A 23,953-nucleotide genomic window follows, 5' to 3' on the forward strand; every position below is an offset into this window, starting at 1 on the left:
ACCACCTTTATTAGTTAGTGAACAGTGGGAACACCCCTAAATCCAAGTGTTCAGATTTGGGAACACCCCTAAATCCAAGTGTTCAGATTAGGGCCAACCTTGCAAGTAAGCCATTCTAAAAGGTAACAGCCTCAGGCCAGATATAACTTTTCTGCATACCCCCAATTAAAGATTCATTTTGGCCAAAAAGCAGCATCTCTCAGCATATATACATATACACCATGGTAGAGTTAAAAAGATTCTGGATCATTTATACCTTATCCAAGTAGTTCCGATTGCTTTCCTTATAAACCCTCGTTGAAAGCGGCTGTATGAAAGGAATAGGAATTTTGAAAAAGCCAGAGAGAATCTGTTAAAATTCAAATCAGATCATGGAACTCCTCTGCTCAAAACTCAAATGGCTCACCATTCATTTAGTAAAAGCCAAAATGCTTACAACCTACAAATCCCTACATGATCAGGCCCCTCTCTGACCTCATTATTCCTTTCCTCCTCTTCCCTCAGGTCCAGTAACTCCGAACAATTTGTATTTCCTCAGAGGCCAGGCACAGCCCTGCCTCAAGGCTTTTGCTCTTCCTAATCATCTACCTGGAATGCTTTTCCCCTAAATACCTATATTGCTCACTCCCACATTTCCTTCAAGTCTTTGTTCAAATGTCACTTTCTGAGAGACCTGCCCATATCACCCTATCCTATCAAACATCCCTCGCAACACTCACCATTCCTCACTCTAATTTTTTCTATACTTCTCATCTTCTAACATACCATATAATTTATTACGTCTTACTGCCTGTCTCTCCTCAGTAAAAATATAAGCTTTTGGAGGGCAGGCATTTTTGTCTTTTTCTTCGGTATTTCCAGCAGAATCACCAAGCAGAAGAGTAACAAATTTTAATTTGACAAAGCAAGAAACAGGGAGACACTGAATTTAGGAATAGTAACCCAGTGCAAATAGCTAGGTCTTCACATTTGGTGATGCTGGGAAGATCAAGTCAGAAATTGTGAAAGAAGTTTATTTAATTTCACTCAAGAGATGACCACAGTACATTCAGTTATTGAAGAGTTTTAATAAAAGAAATTATTTACAAGGGTGTGGGCAGAGTTAAGGGAAATCAACAAGGTTTGAACCATCTTGGAACTAGAGAATCTAGTAAATAGGAGACGGTAACAAGAAGTCAGAAAAGACCTAAAGCTATAAAAGAGGACCATGGGAGCAGAGTTGTGGCCACTGACAATCTCTTGCTAAGTATGTGAGGAAGAGAAGAAACAAATATTTTTGTCTCACCTTTCTATCACTGTCCAAACCCACCATAAATAAAGCTAGAAAAAAGAATATAGAGTTCTTTAGGAGTCAGCCTCCCAGGAACACAGAACAAGAGAGATAAAGATAGAAAGTGGATCAGGAAAGGCAAAAAGATTATCCAGCACAATGGCCATTTTGTAAAGCTATACGTGCAAGACATAATGCTTCAATGTGCTACCAGAATCAACTAAATCTCCTCTTCCTACTACCAGTCGCACAACATCTTCTCACACAGTAATTTTGATTAATCTACTCCCTTTTCCTTCTTCATATAGCCAATCATTTGTCAATTATGCTTTCACAACTTACCTCAAATTGTCACTCTATTTCCAATGCCACCTCTTTGTTCATGCTCTCATTCTCATCAGTTGTCTTAGCAAACTTGCCACTTTGAAACATCCCCCATATTGTCATTTATGGTCCTCAATGCTACTGGACTAATCTTTGTGAATTCGTTTCACTACCTCTATTATTGCTCAAAAATCTTTAATGACTTTCACTGCCTACCAGATAAGTCCAAACTCATTAGCCTACTACTCAAAGACCTCAGCATCCTGGTTCCAACTTAATTTTCCCAATTTATTTCTCACAACTCTCTTTTATCTTAGTACAAATTAGTCATTTGTTATCCAGAAGTCAATGAAGCTTAGTGGAAGGAGCAAAATGACTAGAACTGGTCAGACTTGGATTCAACCCTCAGTTCTATCATGTCAGCAGCTTGGGGGCCTTAGGAGTTACTTAACCTTTTCGGCTTGAGTTTTAGCGACCTTATCTGTGAAGCAGAAGGTTACTGAATGACGCAATGAGAAGATTTGTAATTATACCCAGTATAATGTTTAGCATCCAATAAGCATACTTCTCTGAATATGTTCCATATTTCCACCTGTCCTCTACCTAAAATGCCCTTTTTCCTCCCACCTTCTCTATTAGACCAATCTTTTTTTTAATATATATTTTATTGCATTTTAGGTTTTGGGGTACATGTGAAGAACATGCAAGATTGTTGCACAAGTATATACATGGCAATGTGGTTTGCTGCCTTCCTCCCCATCACCTATATCTGACATTTCTCCCCATGCTGTCCCTCCCCTAGTTCCCCCCCACCCACAGACCCATGTGTGATGCTCCCCTCCCTGTGTCCATGTGTTCTCATTGTTCAACACCTGTGAGTGAGAACATGCGGTGTGTGATTTTCTGTTCTTGTGTCAGTTTGCTGAGAATGATGGTTTCCGAGTTCATCCATGTCCCTACAAAGGACAAGAACTCATCGCTATGGCTGCATAGTATTCCATGGTATAATGTGCCACATTTTCCCTGTCCAGTCTATCATTGATGAGCATTTGGGTTGGTTCCAAGTCTTTGCTATTGTAAACAGTGCTGCAATGAACATTCAAGTGCATGTGTCCTTACAATAGAACGATTTATAATCCTTTGGGTATATACCCAGTAATGAGATTGCTGGGTCAAATGGAATTTCTATTTCTAGGTCCTTGAGGAATCGCCACACTGTCTTCCATAATGGTTGAACTAATTTACACTCTCACTAACAGTGTAAAAGTGTTCCTATTTCTCCACATCCTCTCCAGCATCTGTTGTCTCCAGATTTTTTAACGATCGCCGTTCTAACTGGCTTGAGATGGTATCTCAATGTAGTTTTGATTTGCATTTCTCTAATGACCAGTGATAATGAGCATTTTTTCATGTTTGTTGGTCTCATGTATGTCTTCTTTTGTAAAGTATCTGTTCATATCCTTTGCCCACTTTTGAATGGGCTTTTTTCTTGCAAATGTTTTAGTTATTTGTAGATTCTGGAAATCTTTTAAGGTTAAATGTTATTAGCTCCACAATGCTTTTCTTGATCCTTCTTCCTGCCTTAAGGAACACTCACATTATTTATACCTTCCTAATATTAACAAATATTTAAAACATTACAGATAGCTAACATGACTCATCTCTGTCCTACTAGTGTTACAGCAGCAGTGATTTTGAGAACTATTGCGTGGAAGCTCACCCAACAAGTAAAGAGCAAAGCCTAAAGACCATGCTTCAGGTACTAAGAGTGTTCTATGGACTACATATGTGTAAGTCACTACTATTTTGAGATACTCATTGATTTCATTTACCGTGCAAATACTGTATTGGTACGGTTCGGGTGACATAGAAGTATGCCTTTTTCTAGTCTGTCCACCTCTTCATCAGGGCCACATAGTAATTGATTACTGTGTACCAGAGACTACAGTAAGCCCTTCTTTATATGCATTCTTTCATTGAATCTGCTTAACAATGCAATCTTTCATTGAATCTGCTATGCAGCAGGTATTACTACAGCCTTTTTTTTTTTTTTTACAAATAAGGAAACAGAGGCTTGGGCCAGTTTGTCCAAGGTCACAGTGCTAGAAAGTGACTGTGTCAGAAATAGAACTTGATCTATTGGATGCCAAAATTTATGTCCTTAAGGGCTATGAAATATTAAATCGGAGGTCCACTATGAAGCAAATTACATTTGTAACATAAGCATCAAAAACAAAACATTTGATTAGTAAAAAGTAATCAATTGAGGAGAAAAGAGTCTTAATTTTCATCAGAGAATGTACATTCAATGACAATGGAACTAACTCCAATTTGGTGTGAACAATCTGAGATAGTGACACAATGCTGTTAAAAAAAAAAAAAAAAGCATCATCTCAAAATATATTGAATTCCACCCAGGATGCAAGGTATCCGAAGACAGCAACCATGTTTGTCTCACTGCTGTGTACCTCCAGATTATGTTAGTGTCTTACACAAAGGTGCCTAACACCCAATGAAATTGATGATAAACACTGGAAAAGAAGCACAACGTTTAAATGGCAAAAGTTTACACTTGAGAATTTTAGAGCAGGAAATGATACCTATTTCAGAGAGGTTTTTTAAGTAAACCATACAAAATGGTAAAAGAATCAAAGAAACAAAGAAATTCTGCCTGAATAGAGAAGGAAGTAGTTAAGAATACCTACCAAAGCCATCTTCCTGAATCCTTTCCCTCTCTGAAAGTTCAATTTATCTAGCTTTAAATGAAAGTTAAAAAATAGGTGGAAAATAGAGAATTGCCCTTTCTAGTCTTCCCACTTTGTAATTTCTTTTTAAATAGCAGCTTTCAAATATCTTTTTTATAATAAATGTTTTATCTTGTAACATTTAAATTCTCATTTAAGGCAAACATGAAGTTCACTCAAAAGCAAGTTCCAATGTCAGAGACTAATTTTCCCAAACCAGACCTGTGCCACTTTTTGGAACAACAATAAATTCTACTTCCCAAGTAAAATACTTCCACATACTGTATTTAGTAAGAGACTAAATTTAGGCATCAAGAACACCCATGATGTGCTAAATTGAAATTTGGGGCTAATAATTCATGTCCATTTATTATTTTCAAACTATCTTGCCTCCTCAAAAATTATTCAATTGTTAACTTAAAATGAAAATAAGGACATAAACTTTCAATTAGAGCAAATTTAGCTTTTTCATCAGAAAATAGCAAGATCTGAATCTACATTTCAAATGGAAATTGAGATTTTTTGGTGTTGCACACATCTGATTCAGAGCAATCCTCTCCCAGGACACCATTTTTCCTGTCTTATTTTCTCTTCTTGAGAGAGTACTTAATAAGTAATTTAAAATTAAATTGAAGACAATTTCTGCACTGAAAAATCTCTATTAACCTACAACAAACATCATGCTTCAAGTTTTAGTTAGAATAAACTGAAAAAAGGACAATAAATGGCATATTTATTGCTCTAATCTCAGACTTCAAGGTACACTTCTTTCAGAAAGTAAGGGAACTAAGGCTTGTTTTTAATGGAGACAAGCTACATATCTTTAAATTTTTTTTAATTTTTATTTTTCAGAGACAGACTCTCACTAAGTCACCAGGCTGGAGTGAAGTGGTCACTCACAGTCATGATCATAGCACACTGCACCCTCTAACCCCCGAGCCTCAAGCAATTCTTCCACCTCAAACTCCCAAGTAGCTGGAACTACAGGTGTGTGCCACCACTCCTTGACACATAGTTTTTAATTAAGTCTTTCTAATTAAAAAGTCTGCAAAATTTTTTGTGGTGAAATAACAAAATAAAATTGAAATGTTAAGACTGTAGAATATCCACCAATTCCTTGTAGGACTCTAGCAGGTTTCCTAGAGAACTATCTGGACACCAGTGTAATGAACAGCTTCAGCTAGGCTGCTGTACCTTTTCTTTTTCCTCTTGAGTATGTTGTAAATGTCAATGCAAACCCTGCAAAAGGAGTCTTAAATTACAAGCAAAAAACTGGAAACTTGCTGACCAATAAATGACACATCTATACTGTAGAATAGTTATATGACAGAGGTACATACACAGGTAGACGAAGATGTGTTTGATGTTAAAATACACATTTATGCATATATATGTAAACATACTAAGTGATCCATTTTGTTCTAAAAAAAAGTTTTTATGTATCCATGCAAGTAAAGTTTAGAAGACGACAAAGTATTAAACATAGGTTACCTCTGAGCACTGAGTAAAGAAATGGGAGGAGCAACTTTTTTTTACAACTTTTAAAATTAAGCTAACAGATCCGTTTCTTCTTGACTGTAGCTACATAACCTTACTTAAGTTATAAGGCTGTAGCTAATATGCAAAATGGAGGTTAAAAGAATCTCTTCATAGAATTATTGAGGACTAAAATAAACTTAAAATGATGCATATATTCATAGTACAGGGCACATAGCCAATACTGAATGGTAGCTTTCTTATTATTTCTTCAGACAGTAATGAAATTTCTTAAGTGATAAATGTGGACATCATATGGAAAACAACTGGCAAACAGTCTTGCAGTTAAAACTACTGGAGAAAGCAAAAAGCAGCAGCAACGTAATGGTCTTCCTTGGCTATTAACAATGTTTTATCACATATAAGCTAACTTTGAAATTTTCAGTAAAATGTTTTGGTTGAGTTTACCCAAAGGCTTTTAAAAAGCCACAAATAGGTACATACTTTTCTGTGTATCTACTGAGAATTGAAAAATACTCATATCAGAAAGCTGCTGCACTTTCATTATTCCAGTGCATTTAGCTGAGAAGCCAGCTCATCAGCTAATAAGTATTTGACAAGCACAAACATATTTACAGGCATAATCATCACTCATCACATCGTTATTCGTAACAGCAAGAAATGGAAAAAACTTCATGTCCCTCAACAAAGGAATGTTTTAAGTTACAATATTAGCTATATTATGGAACATTATACAGGCATTAATAAGAATGAAATAGGTCTACTTGTCTTGGTATGTGAGAATGTTCATGATCTAAACTACAAAATGATATAATTCTATTTTTAAGAGTTAATGTAGGTGCATGCAAAAGATGTAGCTGAATACATACCTATTAGCAGTGATTATCTGAGATGGGTTTTGTTCATATTAAGTTTTACTTACTTTTTGTTTAGTCTGGTCTTATAGTTAGTATTTAATTCTAAGTATTTTAAAAAATATACCAGCCCCAAGAAAAATCAGGACTTCTGTATTTTGTACTGCCCAGTAATATTGCTATTTTCTGTGGCTTAAAGTATAATCCAAATGTTACATAATATTACAAGTTTTAAAGTAACATATAGTAGAAATTACGTTTCTCAAGCTTCATTTACTCATTAAAGGAACTTCTTATTGGAAAAAAAATTTTCCATGTTTTCATTTGTAATAGGAAGCATGTAATAGAAAGCATAAGACAAAAGCAAATCAAAGTAACCTGCAATAAAACACTAAGGAAAAAGTGTTGTCCTACCCTTGGTTAGAGGCAATCTTAGTTGCTGTGTTTCAAAAGGCCAAAATAAGGTTAAGAGGAGGAAAAATGTCCCAATGATCACTCTTAAGATGATTGAATAAGCTGGTTAAATGGAGAAAGACACTTACCCTAAGTGCAAGTACTGTCTTTTTAGGTAAAATCCATACAGTCTAGATGTAGTTCTGCTCAAATTCCAACATCCAAATGCCTATTTGCAATCAGCAGAAGACACAGGCATACAAAATTTAACCTAAAATGCAAATTCTCAAAACTTAAGCACACTTAAAAGGTAAACTAAATAAGCCTACAAATCAAATAGCTGATACTGTCACTTCTGGTCTTGAAGAAGGTCATAAATGCAAAATTATCAAGTATCTGCAATCTTTTAGGTTTGCTTAAAACAAAAATTATGAAAATTATATTTGAATATGAAATGTTTCCAATCATTTAACAATGGATAAATGGGTGCAATCAGTATAGTCATTCTGATTTGATAGTTATCCTTTAACCATTTGAAAGTTGTTTTTTGTTTTTTTTTTTTTTGATACAGTATATTAGTACCAGTGAGAGCTTTTTAAATTACCTGAAACACTTACAGGTATTCCAAATCAAATAATCCAAAATGCTCCAAAATCTGAAACTTGACATTCAAAGGAAATGCTCATTGGAGCATTTTAGGCTTTACATTTTTGGATGAGAGCTGCTCAAATGGTTAAGTATAATGCAAATATTCAAAAACTGAAAAAAATCCCAAACTCAAAGCACTTCTGGGCCTAAGAATTTCAGATAAGGGATATTCAACCTGTATCGTCTTTAACAACCTTTCAAACCACTTTCAACTAACGACTACTGAATTTACACTTCAGAGAATGTAACTGCAAAAGATCTTCACATTAAGAAAGATGAAAAATAAAAGGTTCACTTTTATTTTGCTAATCCATCAAATTACATTCAAGAAGAATATAATTGAAAATTATATTCAACACTTACTAGGTTCTGTAGCACCTGCTCCCATGATCCGATCTCTTAAATCTGACTAATGTTCAGATAACTTTCAGAGGTGGAAGGAGTCAAAATATATAAGCAGTTGTTCCTCCTCCCCAAGTCCCACATGCCAAACATGTTTGCATATAAACTGACAAGAGGAACCCACAAATGACTAAATACCAGTATGCTTTTGTCTTCACTAGTTTATAGCAATTTTAAGGGTAGACACAATAAAGTATTATTATACCATGAACAGAACACATTGCTTTCCTAATAAACAGAAAATACTTTTACATAACTCATTTGCAAACTTTAGAAGCCCCTGTTGGGAATATAAAATGACAATAACCTTATTAAACTGAAAACCCTGACAAAGGTGAACTAGAACTATTCCAATTGACCCATATCTTCCCACCAAAACTGAGTAAAAAAGTCAAGCAGAGTAGTATTTAACAATTTTAACAAAAAATTTCAGAGAATCATTTTCTGTATCCTAGAGGCCACTGTACAGCCACCAAAAAGCTGGACCAAATTACCAAATGAAGTAGTCCACATGTAGTATGATGTATATCACTAGAATTAAAAAATAAGACAGAAATTGATGGAAACTGTAGAACTATTTGAGAGCAAAGGATTTGACATGTTAATCACTTCAATGTGCAAAAGCATCCACCCCATTTGACCTAGAACACCATTTGTACCAAGCATCCGCTATCCTTTGCCAAAGTGAATACTGAGCAACCACAACCTGGCCTAATAATCTTAACCTTTCTCCACGCCTCTTTAGAAGTAGAGTCCTGGCAATCAGAAAAAAAAAAAAAAAACTGGCAAGAACTAGACCTTAGGAATTGAACAGTAACAAGTTAAAAAAAAATGGTTCAGTATTAAAATATTCTTTTATTTTAAAGCCCAATAATTTTTCAGAAAGCTTCTTGGTATAGCTTTGAGCCTTCAACATATTTAAGTCCAATATTTACGTTAAATAACATCAAGTTAAGCATATTAAACATACTCTGAACCCACCCACCAGGTTACACATACTCTCACTCATTCATGTAAAGAATTGAATTCTTTATTTGTGATATCCATAAACGTTGCTATTCTATATTTCTATCCAGAAAGGCAATTTTCTCCTATTATCAGTTTTGTTCTTCTCTTATAAACAACAACTTGAATGCTATTGCATGAAAGGACTACAAATATACATTTGTTAACCAAGCACAATACAGATATTTTGCTTTACAACTTGCACCTAAAATACCAGTATTATGTAGTTGGTTCATTAGTTGTCATAGCAATTTAGGGCTATTGCCCAAGCTATGCATAGCAGTTTACATTTTCAAATCTCTTATAGAAAGGGTAAGTGTGATATGAACTGGCAACTACATTCCTGTGAAGCCCATCTCAGTTACAAGCAAACGTGTAACTTCCAAGTCTGCAAAGAATTTTGATGGCAAAACTTCTAAATCTGATGCAATTGTCCTAAAGTTTTTAAACGAATTGTTTCGCAGCTACTCTGCCATTCTGCCAGTAGATGGTGCTACAAAGACTGGGAAAAGGATTTCCATGAGGACAACAGTTCAGATACAGGGGAAAAAAAAAAAAAAAAAAAAAACGTTTAAACCTGCTCTGAAAGTACAAAACCGCATTTGAGGGTAAAATATAACCCTTATTTTCAACCATTCATTACAGACAAACCAATAAGAGGGATGAAACTAGGCCATCTGAAAAATTTTAAACAGTTTATATGAATGACATGCTTAACACAAACTATATAGAACTACACAGTACACAGTTTGAAGTAAATTGTCATAGAAATGACCAATCATGACAAGATGATAAGCAAATCGCTTAGTACAAGAGATGGATGCACAGAAACTTAAAAGAGTTTAAAAAGCCACATCCACCACTTCAGAAGTTTTGCCTGTAAGGGATATAATTCAATACGCAACTAGCAGGGCAACGAGGGAAAAAAAAAACCCACAGGACCTCTTAAAAGTTTCTCTAAGTACACATCAAGAATAAAGAATTAACACGTAAAATCTTAAACAAATATTCCTTAAAAACGATATGGAATGGATCCTAGAAAAAAAATGTTAGACATGTACGGTCAAACACAATGATTTATTAAAAATAAAACGTAAAAATGATTTTTGTACATATGCTTCCAAATTTCAGGCAAGGGATCCAAGTAGATTTCATAGAAAACGCCGTAGCCAGGTATCAAGTCCTTACAACAAAGTAAACTACCCCCCACCCCAACCCCCGCCCAGGTTTTGCTACAGAATCAGCAAGTTCACTCCCTCCCTCCCCCCAAAAAACACAAATTAAAACAAGACATTTTGCTAGTATAAAAACGACCAAGGTCCAAGTAATAATAAAAAAATAGAGTCCATCAATGACTGTAACACAAAAATGTGTATGTGGGGCCAAGTCCATCTTCAGAGGGAGAGACAAGAGAGGTGGCAGGCAAATAGAGGAACACCCCCAAGGGTAAGCAGCCTTAGAAGTGGCTCCCCTAAGGGCAAAACAGGGAAGGCGGTGTGAGGGGCTGGGGCTTAGGAGTTGACCCCACTTGGGCTGTCAAAAAGAGCTACCCCAACAGCCACTCCCAGGCATTTTATATTTTCTTTTAAAAGGAGCTGCCTCCGTAGCCACCCCCACCGCCATAGCCGCCTCTGTAAGGTCCACTATTACTGCGACCGCCCCAGCTGCTTCCTCCGCCGCCGCCGCCGCCGCTCTTCATGGGCCCATACGAGGACTGGTGCTGGCTGTAGCTGCCGAAGCCGCCGAAGCCGTTACCGTAGTCGCTCCCACCGTAGGACGAACCGCCGCCGCCTCCGTAGGCATTGTAGCCGCCGCCGCCGCCGCCGTAACCACCGTAGCTGTTGTAACCGCCGCCGCCGCCCTTGGAAAGGCCGTTCTGGTCTCGGCCACCGGCGCGCCCCCGGCCGCCTCGGCCGCCCCGGGAGGATCGGGAGCCGCCTCCACCCCCACCGAAGTGGATATCCTCCTTGGGGACCGCCTTCTTCACCTCCACGCGATGGCCCTGAATCGGATGGAACTTGACCACCGCGGCCTTGTCTGCCGCGTCGTGATTCTGAAAATACACGAAGCCGAATCCGCGCTTCTTGCCGGACAGCTTGTCGGCAATAATCTCGGCCTTTTCCACCGTGCCGAACTGCGAGAAGTGCTCGATCAGGTCGCCCTCGGCCACGTCTCCCTTAAGGCCCCCGACAAAGAGCTTCTTAACCTTGGCGTGGGCACCAGGCCGCGCGGAATCCTCCCGGGACACCGCCCGCTTCAGCTCCACAGTGTTGCCGTCCACGGCATGGGGCGAGGCGGCCATGGCGGCGTCGGCCTCCTCCACATTGGAGTAGGTCACGAAGCCAAAGCAACGGGAGCGCTTGGTCTGGGGGTTCACCACCACCACGCAGTCCGTCAGAGTCCCAAAGGCCTCAAAGTGGCCGCGCAGGCCCGACTCACTCGTCTGCACATTGAGGCCGCCAATGAACAGCTTACACAACTGGGAATTCTCCATCTCCACGGCCCGGGCCTTGCCCCCGCCCTGCGAGCTCCGAGGTTTCGCCGTCGCCGCCGTTATCGTAGGTTAAGGCCTCTACACAGCTTGGGCCCAGCCGTAGCTGGAGCCACCCCCGCCGGTCACCGACGGGGAAGGGAAAAAGGGAAGGGGAGGGAAGGAAGGAAGGAAGGAAGAGAGGAAGGGGGAGGGAAGGGGAGAGGTGCCGGCAAAAGGGCGAGCAGAGGAGACTGGAAGACAACCAAGGCCACCGCTACCGCCGCCACCACCTCCGCTCTCCTATCGGGGCACCACACAAAGAGGCCGCTGAACGCGCGCGCACCCTCCCCGAGGCGTGCGTCACCGCCGACGTACGGCCGCCGAGGGCTGCCCGCCAATCCCCGCCTCGCTCTCATTAATCCCGCCTACCGCGCCGCAGGGCCGCTCTAGATGACGGACTCCCCGCCCTCCGCGGTCTATTCAAGCCCGCCGCCTGTGCTGCTGCCGTCCCCTCTCCTGCCACCCCACTTTCATTCCCAGTTGCCCCTCTGTCCCTTGACATGGGTTCCTCCTTGCCCTCCGCACAGCGCCGCGATCCATTTCTTCCCGGCACCGCGGCTGTTCCCAAGGTTTCTCCCCCTCCCCTTTCCTCAACCCCTCGCCCAACTCCGCAGTGGCGTTCGCGCCAGCCCCTTGAGAGACATGTCAGTTCAGCCAATCACCGTGATCCCCTCGCACCCACTTCCGTTTTCGGCGGCTGTCGAACGGGCGCGCTCCCCAGTGCGCGCTTGCCCCGGCCCCCTCAGTATGCAGAGTCTGCGTGCCACCCCCGCGCTTTCTCCCGCCCAAGGCTAGGCGGGGGAGGGAGCAGGGGGCGCGCTGGGGGCCGTTCCCAACGGATGCGGCCTGGGGCACCACGCGCGGGCTTTTTGAAAACTTGACTGTTGGGGTTGGGGGCTCAGATCTACCCGATCCTCTCGGCTCGTCTGCTACACCTGGCGTCCCCGCCCCTCCTCTCGCCGGCACAAAGATGGAGGGCAAATGCCTGGTCCACGAAGGCGGTTATTAACCGTTTACAGTGGGCCAGGCTTGCTGTTAAGCTAAAACTTTAACACGTGGCCCTGCGCAAAGGCGAGCCCGAGGCGGCGGTGTGAAAGACAACGGGGAACCAAAAGAGCTTCTTCAGACGTTACGACCCAGACGAGGCGCGACATCTCTGCCACCCTCCTGCCATCCTTGAAGCCCTCCCGCGATGCCCTCAGAGGCCCTTTCAGCTCCCCTTGACACTCCAGCAGACATTTTTATTCAACCTCAGTGAATTTTTTAATGTACAATTTACATCATCCATGTGTTGCTTTCTTTCAACTAGAATGTTAGCTTTTTTTTGAAACGGAGTTTCGCTCTTGTTGCCCAGGCTGGAGTGCAGTGGCGTGATTTGGGCTCACTGCAACCTCCACCTCCTGGGTTCAAGCGATTCTCCTGCCTCATCCTCTTGAGCAGCTGAGATTACAGGCGCCCACCACCACCCCCGGCTAAGTTTTGTGTTTTAGTAAAGACACGGGTTCCACTATGTTGGTCAGGCTGGTCTCGAACTCCTGACCTCAGGTGATCCATTCACCTCAGCCTCCCAAAGTGCTGGAATTATAGGCATGAGCCACCGCGCCCGGCCTAGAATGTTAGCTTTTTAAAGGTGTTGGTTAGACGAACGTTTTACAGAGAGATCCAACACCCCTAAGTCACTGCTTTTAGTGCCCTCAGGTGGGAATAGAAGATTATAACGGCTTACATTTATTGAGCCTTTGTGTGCCATGCAAGATACATGGGGTGGGACATAGTTAATATGAGGCATTACGTGACCAGAAGCCTCCAAAACCATATGGTAAAAGCTGAATAAGTTAAGAGGAATTCCTCACAGTGTCAAGTATTCAGGAAAGATTTAGGAAAGAATTAGAAGTTCCACTGAACCTCAGAGTCAAAGACTAGTTAGTATCCTAAGCAAATCAAGGCCAGAACAGAAAACCAAATACCACAAATTCCCACTTATACTACACATTGAGTATACATGGACATAAAAGGAGGGAACATTAAACACCAGGTCTTTTTTTTAGGATGGAGGGTGGGAGGAGGAGAGGACTGAAAAACTGCCTATCAGGTATTATGGCAATGACTTGGGTGACAAAATTATCTATACACCAAACCCCCAAGACAAGCAATTTACCCACATAACAAACCTCCACACGTATCCCTTGAACTTAAAAGTTGGAAAGGAAAAAAAGAAAAGATTTCTACAGGGAGTTTATTTGAGCAAAATCCAGAGGGCACATAAGATTCAAGACACAGGGAGTGGACCAGTTAGTTTGACCGGAACCAGCAGTTTTAGCTAGAAAACAGGAAGAGGTGAGATAGGTTGAGGGTCTTTGATACTATGAAATGATACTATGGAATGTCTTGAATCTTAGGTTAAGTAGTTTGGATATTATTACAAAGGCATATAGAAGGGCTAAGGTTTGAGGGTAAACACACTGGTGTATCACTTACCCTGTAACCCTCTAGTTGTGTGACTTTGGGCAAGTTACTTAACATTTTTTAAAATGTAATCAGTTTTATTATCTTCAAATGAGAATAATAAAACATCTTTCTGTTGTGAAAATTAAATGAGATTCTACATGTAAACATGTATGTATATGTGCCTGGCACATAGTAAGTTCTTAGTTTATCCAATTATATGAATCCTATGCCTGGTGCTGGGAATATAGCTGTAAACCACAAACTTCTGCCCTCATGATGCTTACATTCTAGAGGAAGAAGCAGACAATAAGAATGGTATACGGCATGTTAGTGATAAATGCCATTTAAAAAAAAAATGAAAGGAGAGTAGAAAGCTATAATCTTATTACCAAAAAAAACCCCTCAAATGTCAGGAATTGCCCATTGATAATAAAGGGGGAAATGGACTGGGCACAGTGGCTCACACCTGTAATCCCAGCACTGTGGGGGGCTGAAGCAGGCGGATCACTTGAGGTCAGGAGTACAAGAACAGCATGGCCAACAAAGTGAAACCCCGTCTCTACTTAAAAAAAAAAAAGCCAGGCATGGTGGTGTATGCCTGTAGTCCCAGCTATTTGGGAGTCTGAAGCAGGAGAATTGCTTGAACCAGGAAGCAGACACTGCAGTTAGCTGAGATGGCACCATTGCACTCTAGCCTGGGCAACAACAGTGAGACTGCATCTCAAAAAAAAGGAGCCGGGGGTGAGTTGTGGGAGGGAGTTGCTGGGGGAAGCATGACCATGTTTGAAAACCTAGAAGCCTAAAATTGCAGCATGGTAGAATTAGAAAATCCAAGAAAAGGAAATGTCTTGGGTGGGGGGTTAGGGAAGATTATGAACATAATTGTAAATGCTTAAGGTAATAATGAGATATTCATGGGGCAGTGCTTTTTTGGATGCACAAGACTATAACTTATTTGGGAGATTACACATTAAGAAATATATTTTAGGCCAGGCACAGTGGCTCACGCCTGTAATCCCTGCACTTTGGGAGGCTAAGGCAGGCAGATCACTTGAGGTAAGGTGTTCAACATCAGCCTGGCCAATATGATGAAACCCATCTCTGCTAAAAGTTAAAAAATTAGCTAGGCGTGGTGGCTAACCTGTAGTTCCAGCTACTTGGGAGGCTAAGGCAAGAGAATCACTTGCACCTGGGAAGTGGAGGTTGCAGTGAGCACAGATCACGCCACTGCACTCCAGCCTGGGCAACAGAATGAGACTTATTCACAAATGGGTGGTGGATCCATTCCTTCCCAGTTCAAGGTTTTTGTGTGTGTGTGATTGGGAAGTAAAGCTCAAACTCTTTTGAAAGCTGAGATAGGTGATCATGCACCAGCTGGGAGAAAGAAGGCATTGGGTCAGTCGCTTTGAAAATCTCTGCTAATGTTTGAAACATGTCAGCAATCCCAAAGTTCCCTCATCGCCCCCATAATTCCAGTTTAGTTTTGAATGCAGCCCCTTTATCTGCTAATTTGAACACAATTGTCGTTCTCCCCTGAAATGACAGATTGAATTCATTGAGCAGGTTGAATATGTCACACAAGTAAGCAAGTTTTGCCACCTATTCTGTCATTAAAATGCATTGCAAAGGAAATCTCTGGAGTAGCTCTCATAACTCAAAAACTCTGGTCAGTGATCTACCTTTAGAAAGCCATCTCACTTCCTATATACATCTCACAGAGTTACACAGACATGAGTTAAGGGCATGTACTTAATTGTTGTTGATAATTTTTCTTTTTTTTGAGACGAAGTCTCGCTCTGTTGCCCAGGCTGAAATGCAGTGGTGCGATCTTGGCTCGCTGCAACCTCCACCTCCTGGGTTCAAGCAATTCTCCTACCTCAGCCTCCCGAGTAGCTGGGACTACAGGTGCGCACCACCACATCCGGCTAATTTTTTTCTATTTTTAGTAGAGACGGAGTTTCGCCATGTTAGCCAGGATGGTCTCTATCTCCTGACCTCATGATCTGCCTGCCCCAGGCTCCCAAAGTGCTGGGATTACAGGTGTGAGCCACTGTGCCCGGCCGATAATTTTAATCATATCCTGCAAAACGTTAAGTTCAAGTGACATTTTTCGACTAGGTAGGATTTCTCTGTGGATGACACAGTGCATAGACTCACATTCAGAAGTGACCTCTTTGACCTGAGTAGTGAAACCAGAAAGCCATCCAGTCATGTCAGCCACTCTCCCTGTGCATATACCAACACAAGAAAACCAATTCCATTTTCCTGATATGTAATCATTCAAAGTCTTGAGTAATTCTGCACCTATGGTGTTGATTGGCAACAAAAGTGCCATTAACACATTCCCCCTGCACATCATCCTGAAAACTATATAGCACAAAAACAAGCATTGTTGCCTTTTTGTCAACATCGTTAGACTCATCAACCTGGACTGAATACCATGGTGACTCATTAATCCTCTCTGACAATTGTGCCTCAGTATCCTCTGCTATTTCATCAATTTGTCTAGTTATGGTACTAGCCGAAAGAGAAACACGTGCCACCATTTGAACTTCAGCCTCTCCTAAAAGTTCACCATAATGTCCTTAGCAGCAGGCAAGAACAACTCTTCACCAATGGTGAAGGGCTTCTGAGCTTTAGCAATGTAGTTAGCCACTAAGAATGATGCCCTCAGTGCAGACACATTTGATGAAGTGGTGGCCTTCAATAATTGCTTCTGTTCTTTTTTTTAATTATTATTATTATTGAAACCAGGTCTTGCTCTGTCATCCAGGCTGGAGTGCAGTGGTGCAATCTCAGCTCACTGCAAACTCCACCCTCCTGGGTTCAAGTGATTCTCATGCCTCAACCTCCTGAGTAGCTGGACTATAGATCCATACCACCATACTAGGCTGGAATGTTAGATTCTTTTTGGAGATTAGATCAGTAAAGTTAGGGATAGTCAATAAAAGATTATGTAAACACTTAAATGATGCAGTCAATTTCCTACTCTTTAGGTCAATAAGGGCAAAAATTATTTTTTTTCTATTTTGCCTTTTAGATCATCATCTGCATTTACTTTGTTTCTTTCACTCACTTACAGGTGTCTCAACCTTCCAAAATAAAACATATAAAAATATAACTGAAATTCAGACTGCCTTTGGCTTCCATTTCTTCTGCAAGCTTGATTACAAAACCCTAATGAAATGTGATAGTTACACAGGTCATAGAACCACACACTAAAAAGAGTGTGTTTTAATATACCTAAATTATACATAGAAAGAATGAACTGAGGAAGAAAGGAAAGACTATGGCCAGCTACATTTCCAGAAAGCAGCAACTCTGATTTTTTAAAATCAACTTTTTATTACATCCAAGTTTGTTTTGCAGTTAGGATTCTGCTATGGACTAAATTGTGTACACGTGTTCCCCACCCTCAAATTCATATTTTGAAGCTATAACCCCCAGTACCTCCTAATGTAACCATAGTTGAAGATAAAATCTCAAAAGAGGTGATTACATTAAAATGATGCCATTAGGATGAGGTCCTACTTCAGCATGTCTGGTGTCTTAAGAAGAGACAACAGGAGCACAAGTGCGTAGAGGAATGACCATCGGCAGGACAAGGAGGAGAGGCCTCAGAAGAACCCCAAACTGCCAGCACTTCATCTTTGACCCCCAGCCTCCAGAACTAGGAAAAAACAAATTTCTATTGTTTAAGCAACTCATTCTATAATATTTTGTTATGGCAGCACTAGCAAATTAATACAGGTTCCATTTTTTTTTATTCAAGGTGAACATTTCAAAAGGGCATCATTCTTTGCCACTTTTGGTGAAAGTACATTTTTTTTCTAGTAGACCCTAATAACTCATATCAGAGCTTTTAAATTTGATCCTTTCTTTTGAACTAGCAATTATACTTCTAGGAATTTATCACAGTGAAATAATTCAGGACCTATGCAAGGAGTGAGCTACAAAGATATTTATTTGAATTTGTTTACACTAGAAAAAAAGTTGGAAATGACCTAATTGTCCTAAAATAGCTAACTAATAAATAGGAAAACCATTAAGTATTCCAGCTAAGTATACTGTATTATGAAGAACTTAAATTGATAATGCAGAGGAAAAAGTCATGACTTGCATTTAGATATAAATATCATACCATCAAGATGACATATAAAAATTCAAACTATTTATTTTGCCAAATCAAATTAAGTCTGACTTTATTTGAACCCATACTTGTCAGAATGGCAAAAATGTCAACATGACATTACTGGGGCTCCTTCCACCTTTTTTCATGCAAAGGCACTTGCCTCTCTCTCTTTAATAAAATGCTTTTTGTGGAGAAAAACAACAACAACCCATAAAGCAGATTGTCTTTAAAAGGGTCTCTCCTGTGGTGAGAAAATAAACAGACCTCTTCATTTTGTGGTGATGTTGATTGTACCTTGTTCTTCTGCCTGTATATTCCCTTGCCTCAGGAGCAAAATCTAAGCTTTTAGAAGGGGGAATTGTATCTGTCTCCTCCAGAAGGAAGGAAATGTTGGAAGAGGAGGGTTTAGTGTGAATAAAAGATAGTTTCCCAAGTCTAGAAGTGACAAGAAGCTTCTAAGTCTCCCCCACTGGAGGAAACCAGTGTATAGCCCCCACCACCCCCCAACTCCACCCCATCCCTCACATCGTTGATAACAGTGAAGGCTGGCCATTAACTATTTTTAAAGTAAGGTATACCACCTTGGTCTTGGAACCAGATCCACACTCCTGGCCCCACATAACCCCGGAACTCTTGTATACACAACTCCAGTAATAACAGGGATTGAATTACCAGCTGGATGGGTAGGAAGTTGAGACAGCTTATCAGAATTAGAGGACTAAAAAAATTTTAACATTTCTAGAATATCCCTAAAATACACATACCCAAGTACATACACATGCACAGACTTATATGCAGAATATGTACCTTCGAAATAAAAAGTATTTAGAGCTTTCTCTTGTCATTTATTCATCATTTCATTTAATTCATTCCTGGGCTAGGTGTTTTCAATAAAGTCTCTGGCCTCTAGGAGCTCAACAGTCTTGGGAGAAAGGCAAAACCAACAATCAATATTGTTAAAATATCCATACTACCCAAAGCAATTTACAGATTCAATGCAATTCCTATCAAAATACAATGACATTCTTCACAGAAATAGAAAATACAATCCTAAAATTCATGGAACCACACACACACACAAAAGATAGCCAAAACTATTCTGAGCAAAAAGAACAAAACTGGAGGAATTGCATTACCTGACTTCAAATTATGCTAAAGAGTCAAAGTAACCAAAACAGCATGGTACTGGCTAAAAACAGATAGATAGACCAATGGAATAGAAGAAAGAAGCCAAAAACAAACTCATATGTCTACAGTGAACTCATTTGCAACAAATATATCAGGAACACACATTGGAGAAAGGACAGAGTATTCAACAAATGGTGCTAGGAAAACTGGATATCCATATTCAGCAGAATGAAACTAGACGCCTATATCTGAACATATACAAAAATTAAATCAAAATGGATTAAAGACTTAAATCTGGGGGGGTTTTCAAGATGGCGCAGTAAGAACAACTCGGGATCGCAGCTCTCAGCGAATGCTCAGGGGGTGAGTCAAAGCCGCATTTCCAGACGGATCTTTGTTGCCCACAGAATGGGGAAAGTCCCAGGTGTAGGAAAGACACGGGACGTAAGCGCAGCCAGTTCAGCTGTTGCGGCCGCTTCGGCCAGTGCCGCAGCGCAGGCACTCCCCAACAATCCACACAAAACACACGGGCCCAGGTTCCCCGCTAAACTGGCAATCTGAGATTTGGGAGGGCAGATTAGCATATCCATCGATTAAACGGGACTTGGACAGTGAGCCAGACCAGAAGATTCCTGGGAAGTGGCGTTTGAGCCAGCGAGTGGCTAGCTGCACAGGAAATCACACAGATCCTGGTGCTCTAACAGCGGGCGACTGAAACACCTGGGAGAGAGCCATCCGTTCAACTTGAAAGAAAGAAAGGCGCTCTGAGGCAGGGAGCTAGAAGAGTGGACTCAGTGGGTTTTACCCACAAAGGGAAAAACAAAACGGCAACTTGAAACGCTCCGGGTGGAGAGTTTCACTGCTAGCACAGCTGAACCCAGGACGGTGCAGCTCAGTGGGGGAGGGGCATTTGCCATTACCGAGGATATCCGCCCCTACGGAGGTACACTCCCATTGCTGACACAGCCTGCCATTGCCAAGGCAACATGCCATAACAGAGAGACTCTGCTGCAGGGCGGAGCTGGTGGCAGCAGGGCGGAGCCTGCACAGAGCTTGTGGCTGCAGGGCAGAGCCCGCAGCAACAGGCCCTACACCACATCAGCAGGGCGGAGCCTTGGCAGGGAAATAGTGACTAGACTTCCTCCTAGCTGGGCAGGATAGTGCCATGGACACTCATAAAGAAAGCCCCAACCCCATCGAGACAGAGCATCTGAGGAAAAAAAGGGATTCTAAGAGTTGTGCTGCAGCAGAATTAAACGCACCTGCCTAACAGCCCTGAATGAACAACAGAGCTCACAGCTCAGCACTTGAGCTCCTATACAGTACAGACTGTCTCCTCAAGCAGCTCCCTGACCCCTGTATATCCAGAGTCCAAAAAGGACTGATCAGACTGACATTAGGCAGGCACCATTCTGGGACAAAGATAGCAAAATAAGAAACTGGTAGCATCCCTCACCGTTCTGCAGCTGCTACAGGTGTACCCCAGACAAGCAGGGCCTGGAGTGGACCTCAGCAGTTGTACAGCAGAGAAGCTAGACTGGTAGAAGGAAAACCAAGTGACAGAAAGACCTCATCATCAACATTCTGGGCGTCCACTCAGAGACCCAATTGAAAAGTCAGCAACTACTCAGACAACAGGTGGATAAATCCACAAAGATGGGAAGAAACCAGCACAAAAAGGAGGAAAACACCCGAAACCAGAACACCTCGCCTCCTACAAAGGACCAAACTCCTCACCAGCAAGGGAACAAAGCTGGACAAAGAACGACAGTAACGAAATGACGGAATTAGACTTCAGAAGGTGGGTAATGAGAAACTTCGGTGAGTTAAAAGAACATGTTCTAAATCAATGCAAAGAAACTAAGAACCTTGAAAAAAGATTTGAAAGAAGATTTGAGGAAATCATAACAAGAATGGATAACTTAGAGAGGAATATGAATGAATTGAAGAAGCTAAAAAACACAATATGAGAACTTTGCAAAGCATGCACAAGTTTCAACAGCCGAATTGACCAAGCAGAAGAAAGAATATCAGAAGTGGAAGATCAACTCAATGAAATAAAATGAGAAACCAAGATCAGAGAAAAAAGCGCAAAAAGGAATGAACAAAGTCTCTAAGAAATGTGGGACTATGTGAAGAGAACTAACCTACGTTTGATAGGTGTACCAGAAGGGGATGAAGAGAATGAATCCAAGCTGGAAAATACTCTTCAGGACATCATCCAGGAAAATTTCCCCCACCTAGCAAGACAGGCCAACACTCAAATGCAGGAAATACAGAGAACACCACAAAGATATTCCTCAAGAAGAGTAACCCCAAGGCACATAATCATCAGATTCAACAGGGTTGAAATAAAGGAGAAAATACTAAGGGCAGCCAGAGAAAAAGGTCAGGTCACCCACAAAGGGAAGGCCATCAGACTCACAGCAGATCCCTCGGCAGAACTATACAAGCCAGAAGAGAGTGGGGGCCAATATTCAACATCCTTAAAAAAAAGAACTTTCAACCCAGAATTTCATATCCAGCCAAACTGAGCTTTGTAAGTGAAGGAAAAATAAAATCCTTTGCGAACAAGCAAGTACTCAGAGATTTTGTCACCACCAGGCCTGCTTTACAAGAGCTCCTGAAAGAGGCACTACACATAGAAAGGAACAACCAGTACAAGCCATTCCAAAATCACACTAAATGCTAAAGAGCATCAACATAATGAAGAATCTACATCAACTAATGGGCAAAACAGCCAGCTAGCATCAAAATGGCAGTATCAAATTCACACATAACAATATTAACCCTAAATATAAATGGACTAAATGCACCAATCAAAAGACACAGACTGGCAAACTGGATAAAGAAACAAAACCCATCAGTGTGCTGTATCCAGGAAACCCATCTCACATGCAAGGATACACAAAGCCTCAAAATAAAGGGATGGAGGAAGATTTACAAAGCACATGGAGAGCAAAAAAAAAGCAGGAGTTGCAATTCTCATCTCTGATAAAATAGACTTTAAAGCAACAAAGATCAAAAGAGACAAAGAAGGCCATTACATAATGGTAAAAGGATCGATACAACAAGAAGAGCTAACGATCCTAAATATATATGGACCCAATACAGAAGCACCCAGATACATAAGGAAAGTCCTTAATGACTTACAAAGAGACTTAGACGCCCACACAATAATAGTGGGAGACTTTAACCCTCCACTGTCAATATTAGACAGATCAACCAGACAGAAAATCAACAAGGATATCCAGGGCTTGAACTCAGACCAGGAACAAGCAACCCTGATAGACATTTACAGAACTGTCCACCCCAAATCCATAGAATATACATTCTTCTCAGCACCACATCACACCTACTTGAAAATTGACCACATAATTGGAAGTAAATCACTCCTCAGCAAATGCATAACAACTGAAATCATAACAAACAGTCTCTCAGACCATAGTGCAATCAAGTTAGAACTCAGAATACAGAAACCAACCCAGAACCGCACAGCTTCATGGAAACTAAACAACTGGCTCTTGAATGTTGACTGGATAAACAATGAAATGAAGGCAGAAATAAAGAAGTTCTTTGAAACCAATGAGAACGAAGACACAACATGCCAGAATCTCTGGGACACATTTAAAGCAGTCTCTAGAAGAAACTATATAGCAATAAGTGCCCATATGAGGAGAATGGAGAGATCCAAAATTGACACCCTATCGTCAAAATTGAAAGAGCTAGAGGAGCAAGATCAAAAAAACTCCAAACCTAGCAGAAGACAAGAAATAACTAAGATCAGAGCTGAACTGAAGGAGATAGAGACACAAAAAACCCTTCAAAAAATCAATAAATCCAAGAGCTGGTTTTTTGAAAAGATCAACAAAATAGACAAACCACTAGCCAGATTGATAAAAAAGAAAAGAGAACAACCAAATAGATGCAATAAAAAATGATAAAGGGGAAATCACCACAGATTCCACAGAAATTCAAACCATCATCAGAGAATATTACAAACAACTCTATGCACATAAACTAGTAAACCTGGAAGAAATGGATAAATTCCTGGACTCCTGTGTTCTCCCAAGCCTAAACCAGGAGGAAGTTGAAACTATGAATAGACCAATAACAAGGTCTGAAGTCGAGGCAGCAATTAAGAGCCTACCACACACAAAAAGCCCAGGTCCAGATGGGTTCACAGCCGAATTCTACCAGACACAAAAAGAGGAGCTGGTACCATTCCTTCTGAAACTATTCCAAATAATCCAAAAAGAGGGAATCCTTCCCAAATCATTTTATGAGACCAACATCATCCTGATACCAAAACCCGGCAGAGACCCAACGAGAAAAGAAAACTTCAGGCCAATATCCATGATGAACATAGATGCAAAAATCTTCAATAAAATATTGGCAAGCCGACTGCAACAGCAAATCAAAAAACTTATCCATCATGATCAAGTAGGATTCATCCCTGGGATGCAAGGCTGGTTCAACATACACAAGTCTATAAACGTAATTCACCACATAAACAGAACCAAAAACAAAAACCACATGATTATCTCAATTGATGCAGAGAAGGCATTCGACAAA

The 23,953-nt window shown here is 40.9% G+C and overlaps 2 protein-coding genes across 49 annotated transcripts in view; both read right to left on the reverse strand.

Annotated features, from left to right (window-relative positions):
• The window catches only part of KLHL3 (kelch like family member 3), a 297,123-nt gene that overhangs the window by 128,105 nt on the left and 145,065 nt on the right, over window positions 1-23,953 (reverse strand). The window lies entirely within an intron of this gene.
• On the reverse strand, window positions 9,147-11,933 carry HNRNPA0 (heterogeneous nuclear ribonucleoprotein A0). The gene has a single exon (XM_002744186.6). It carries the CDS (start codon window positions 11,629-11,631, stop codon window positions 10,723-10,725), a length of 909 nt encoding a protein of 302 aa, XP_002744232.1. The 5' UTR covers window positions 11,632-11,933; the 3' UTR covers window positions 9,147-10,722.

Source organism: Callithrix jacchus, chromosome 2 (assembly GCF_049354715.1).
Source record: "Callithrix jacchus isolate 240 chromosome 2, calJac240_pri, whole genome shotgun sequence".
NCBI lineage: Eukaryota > Metazoa > Chordata > Mammalia > Primates > Cebidae > Callithrix > Callithrix jacchus.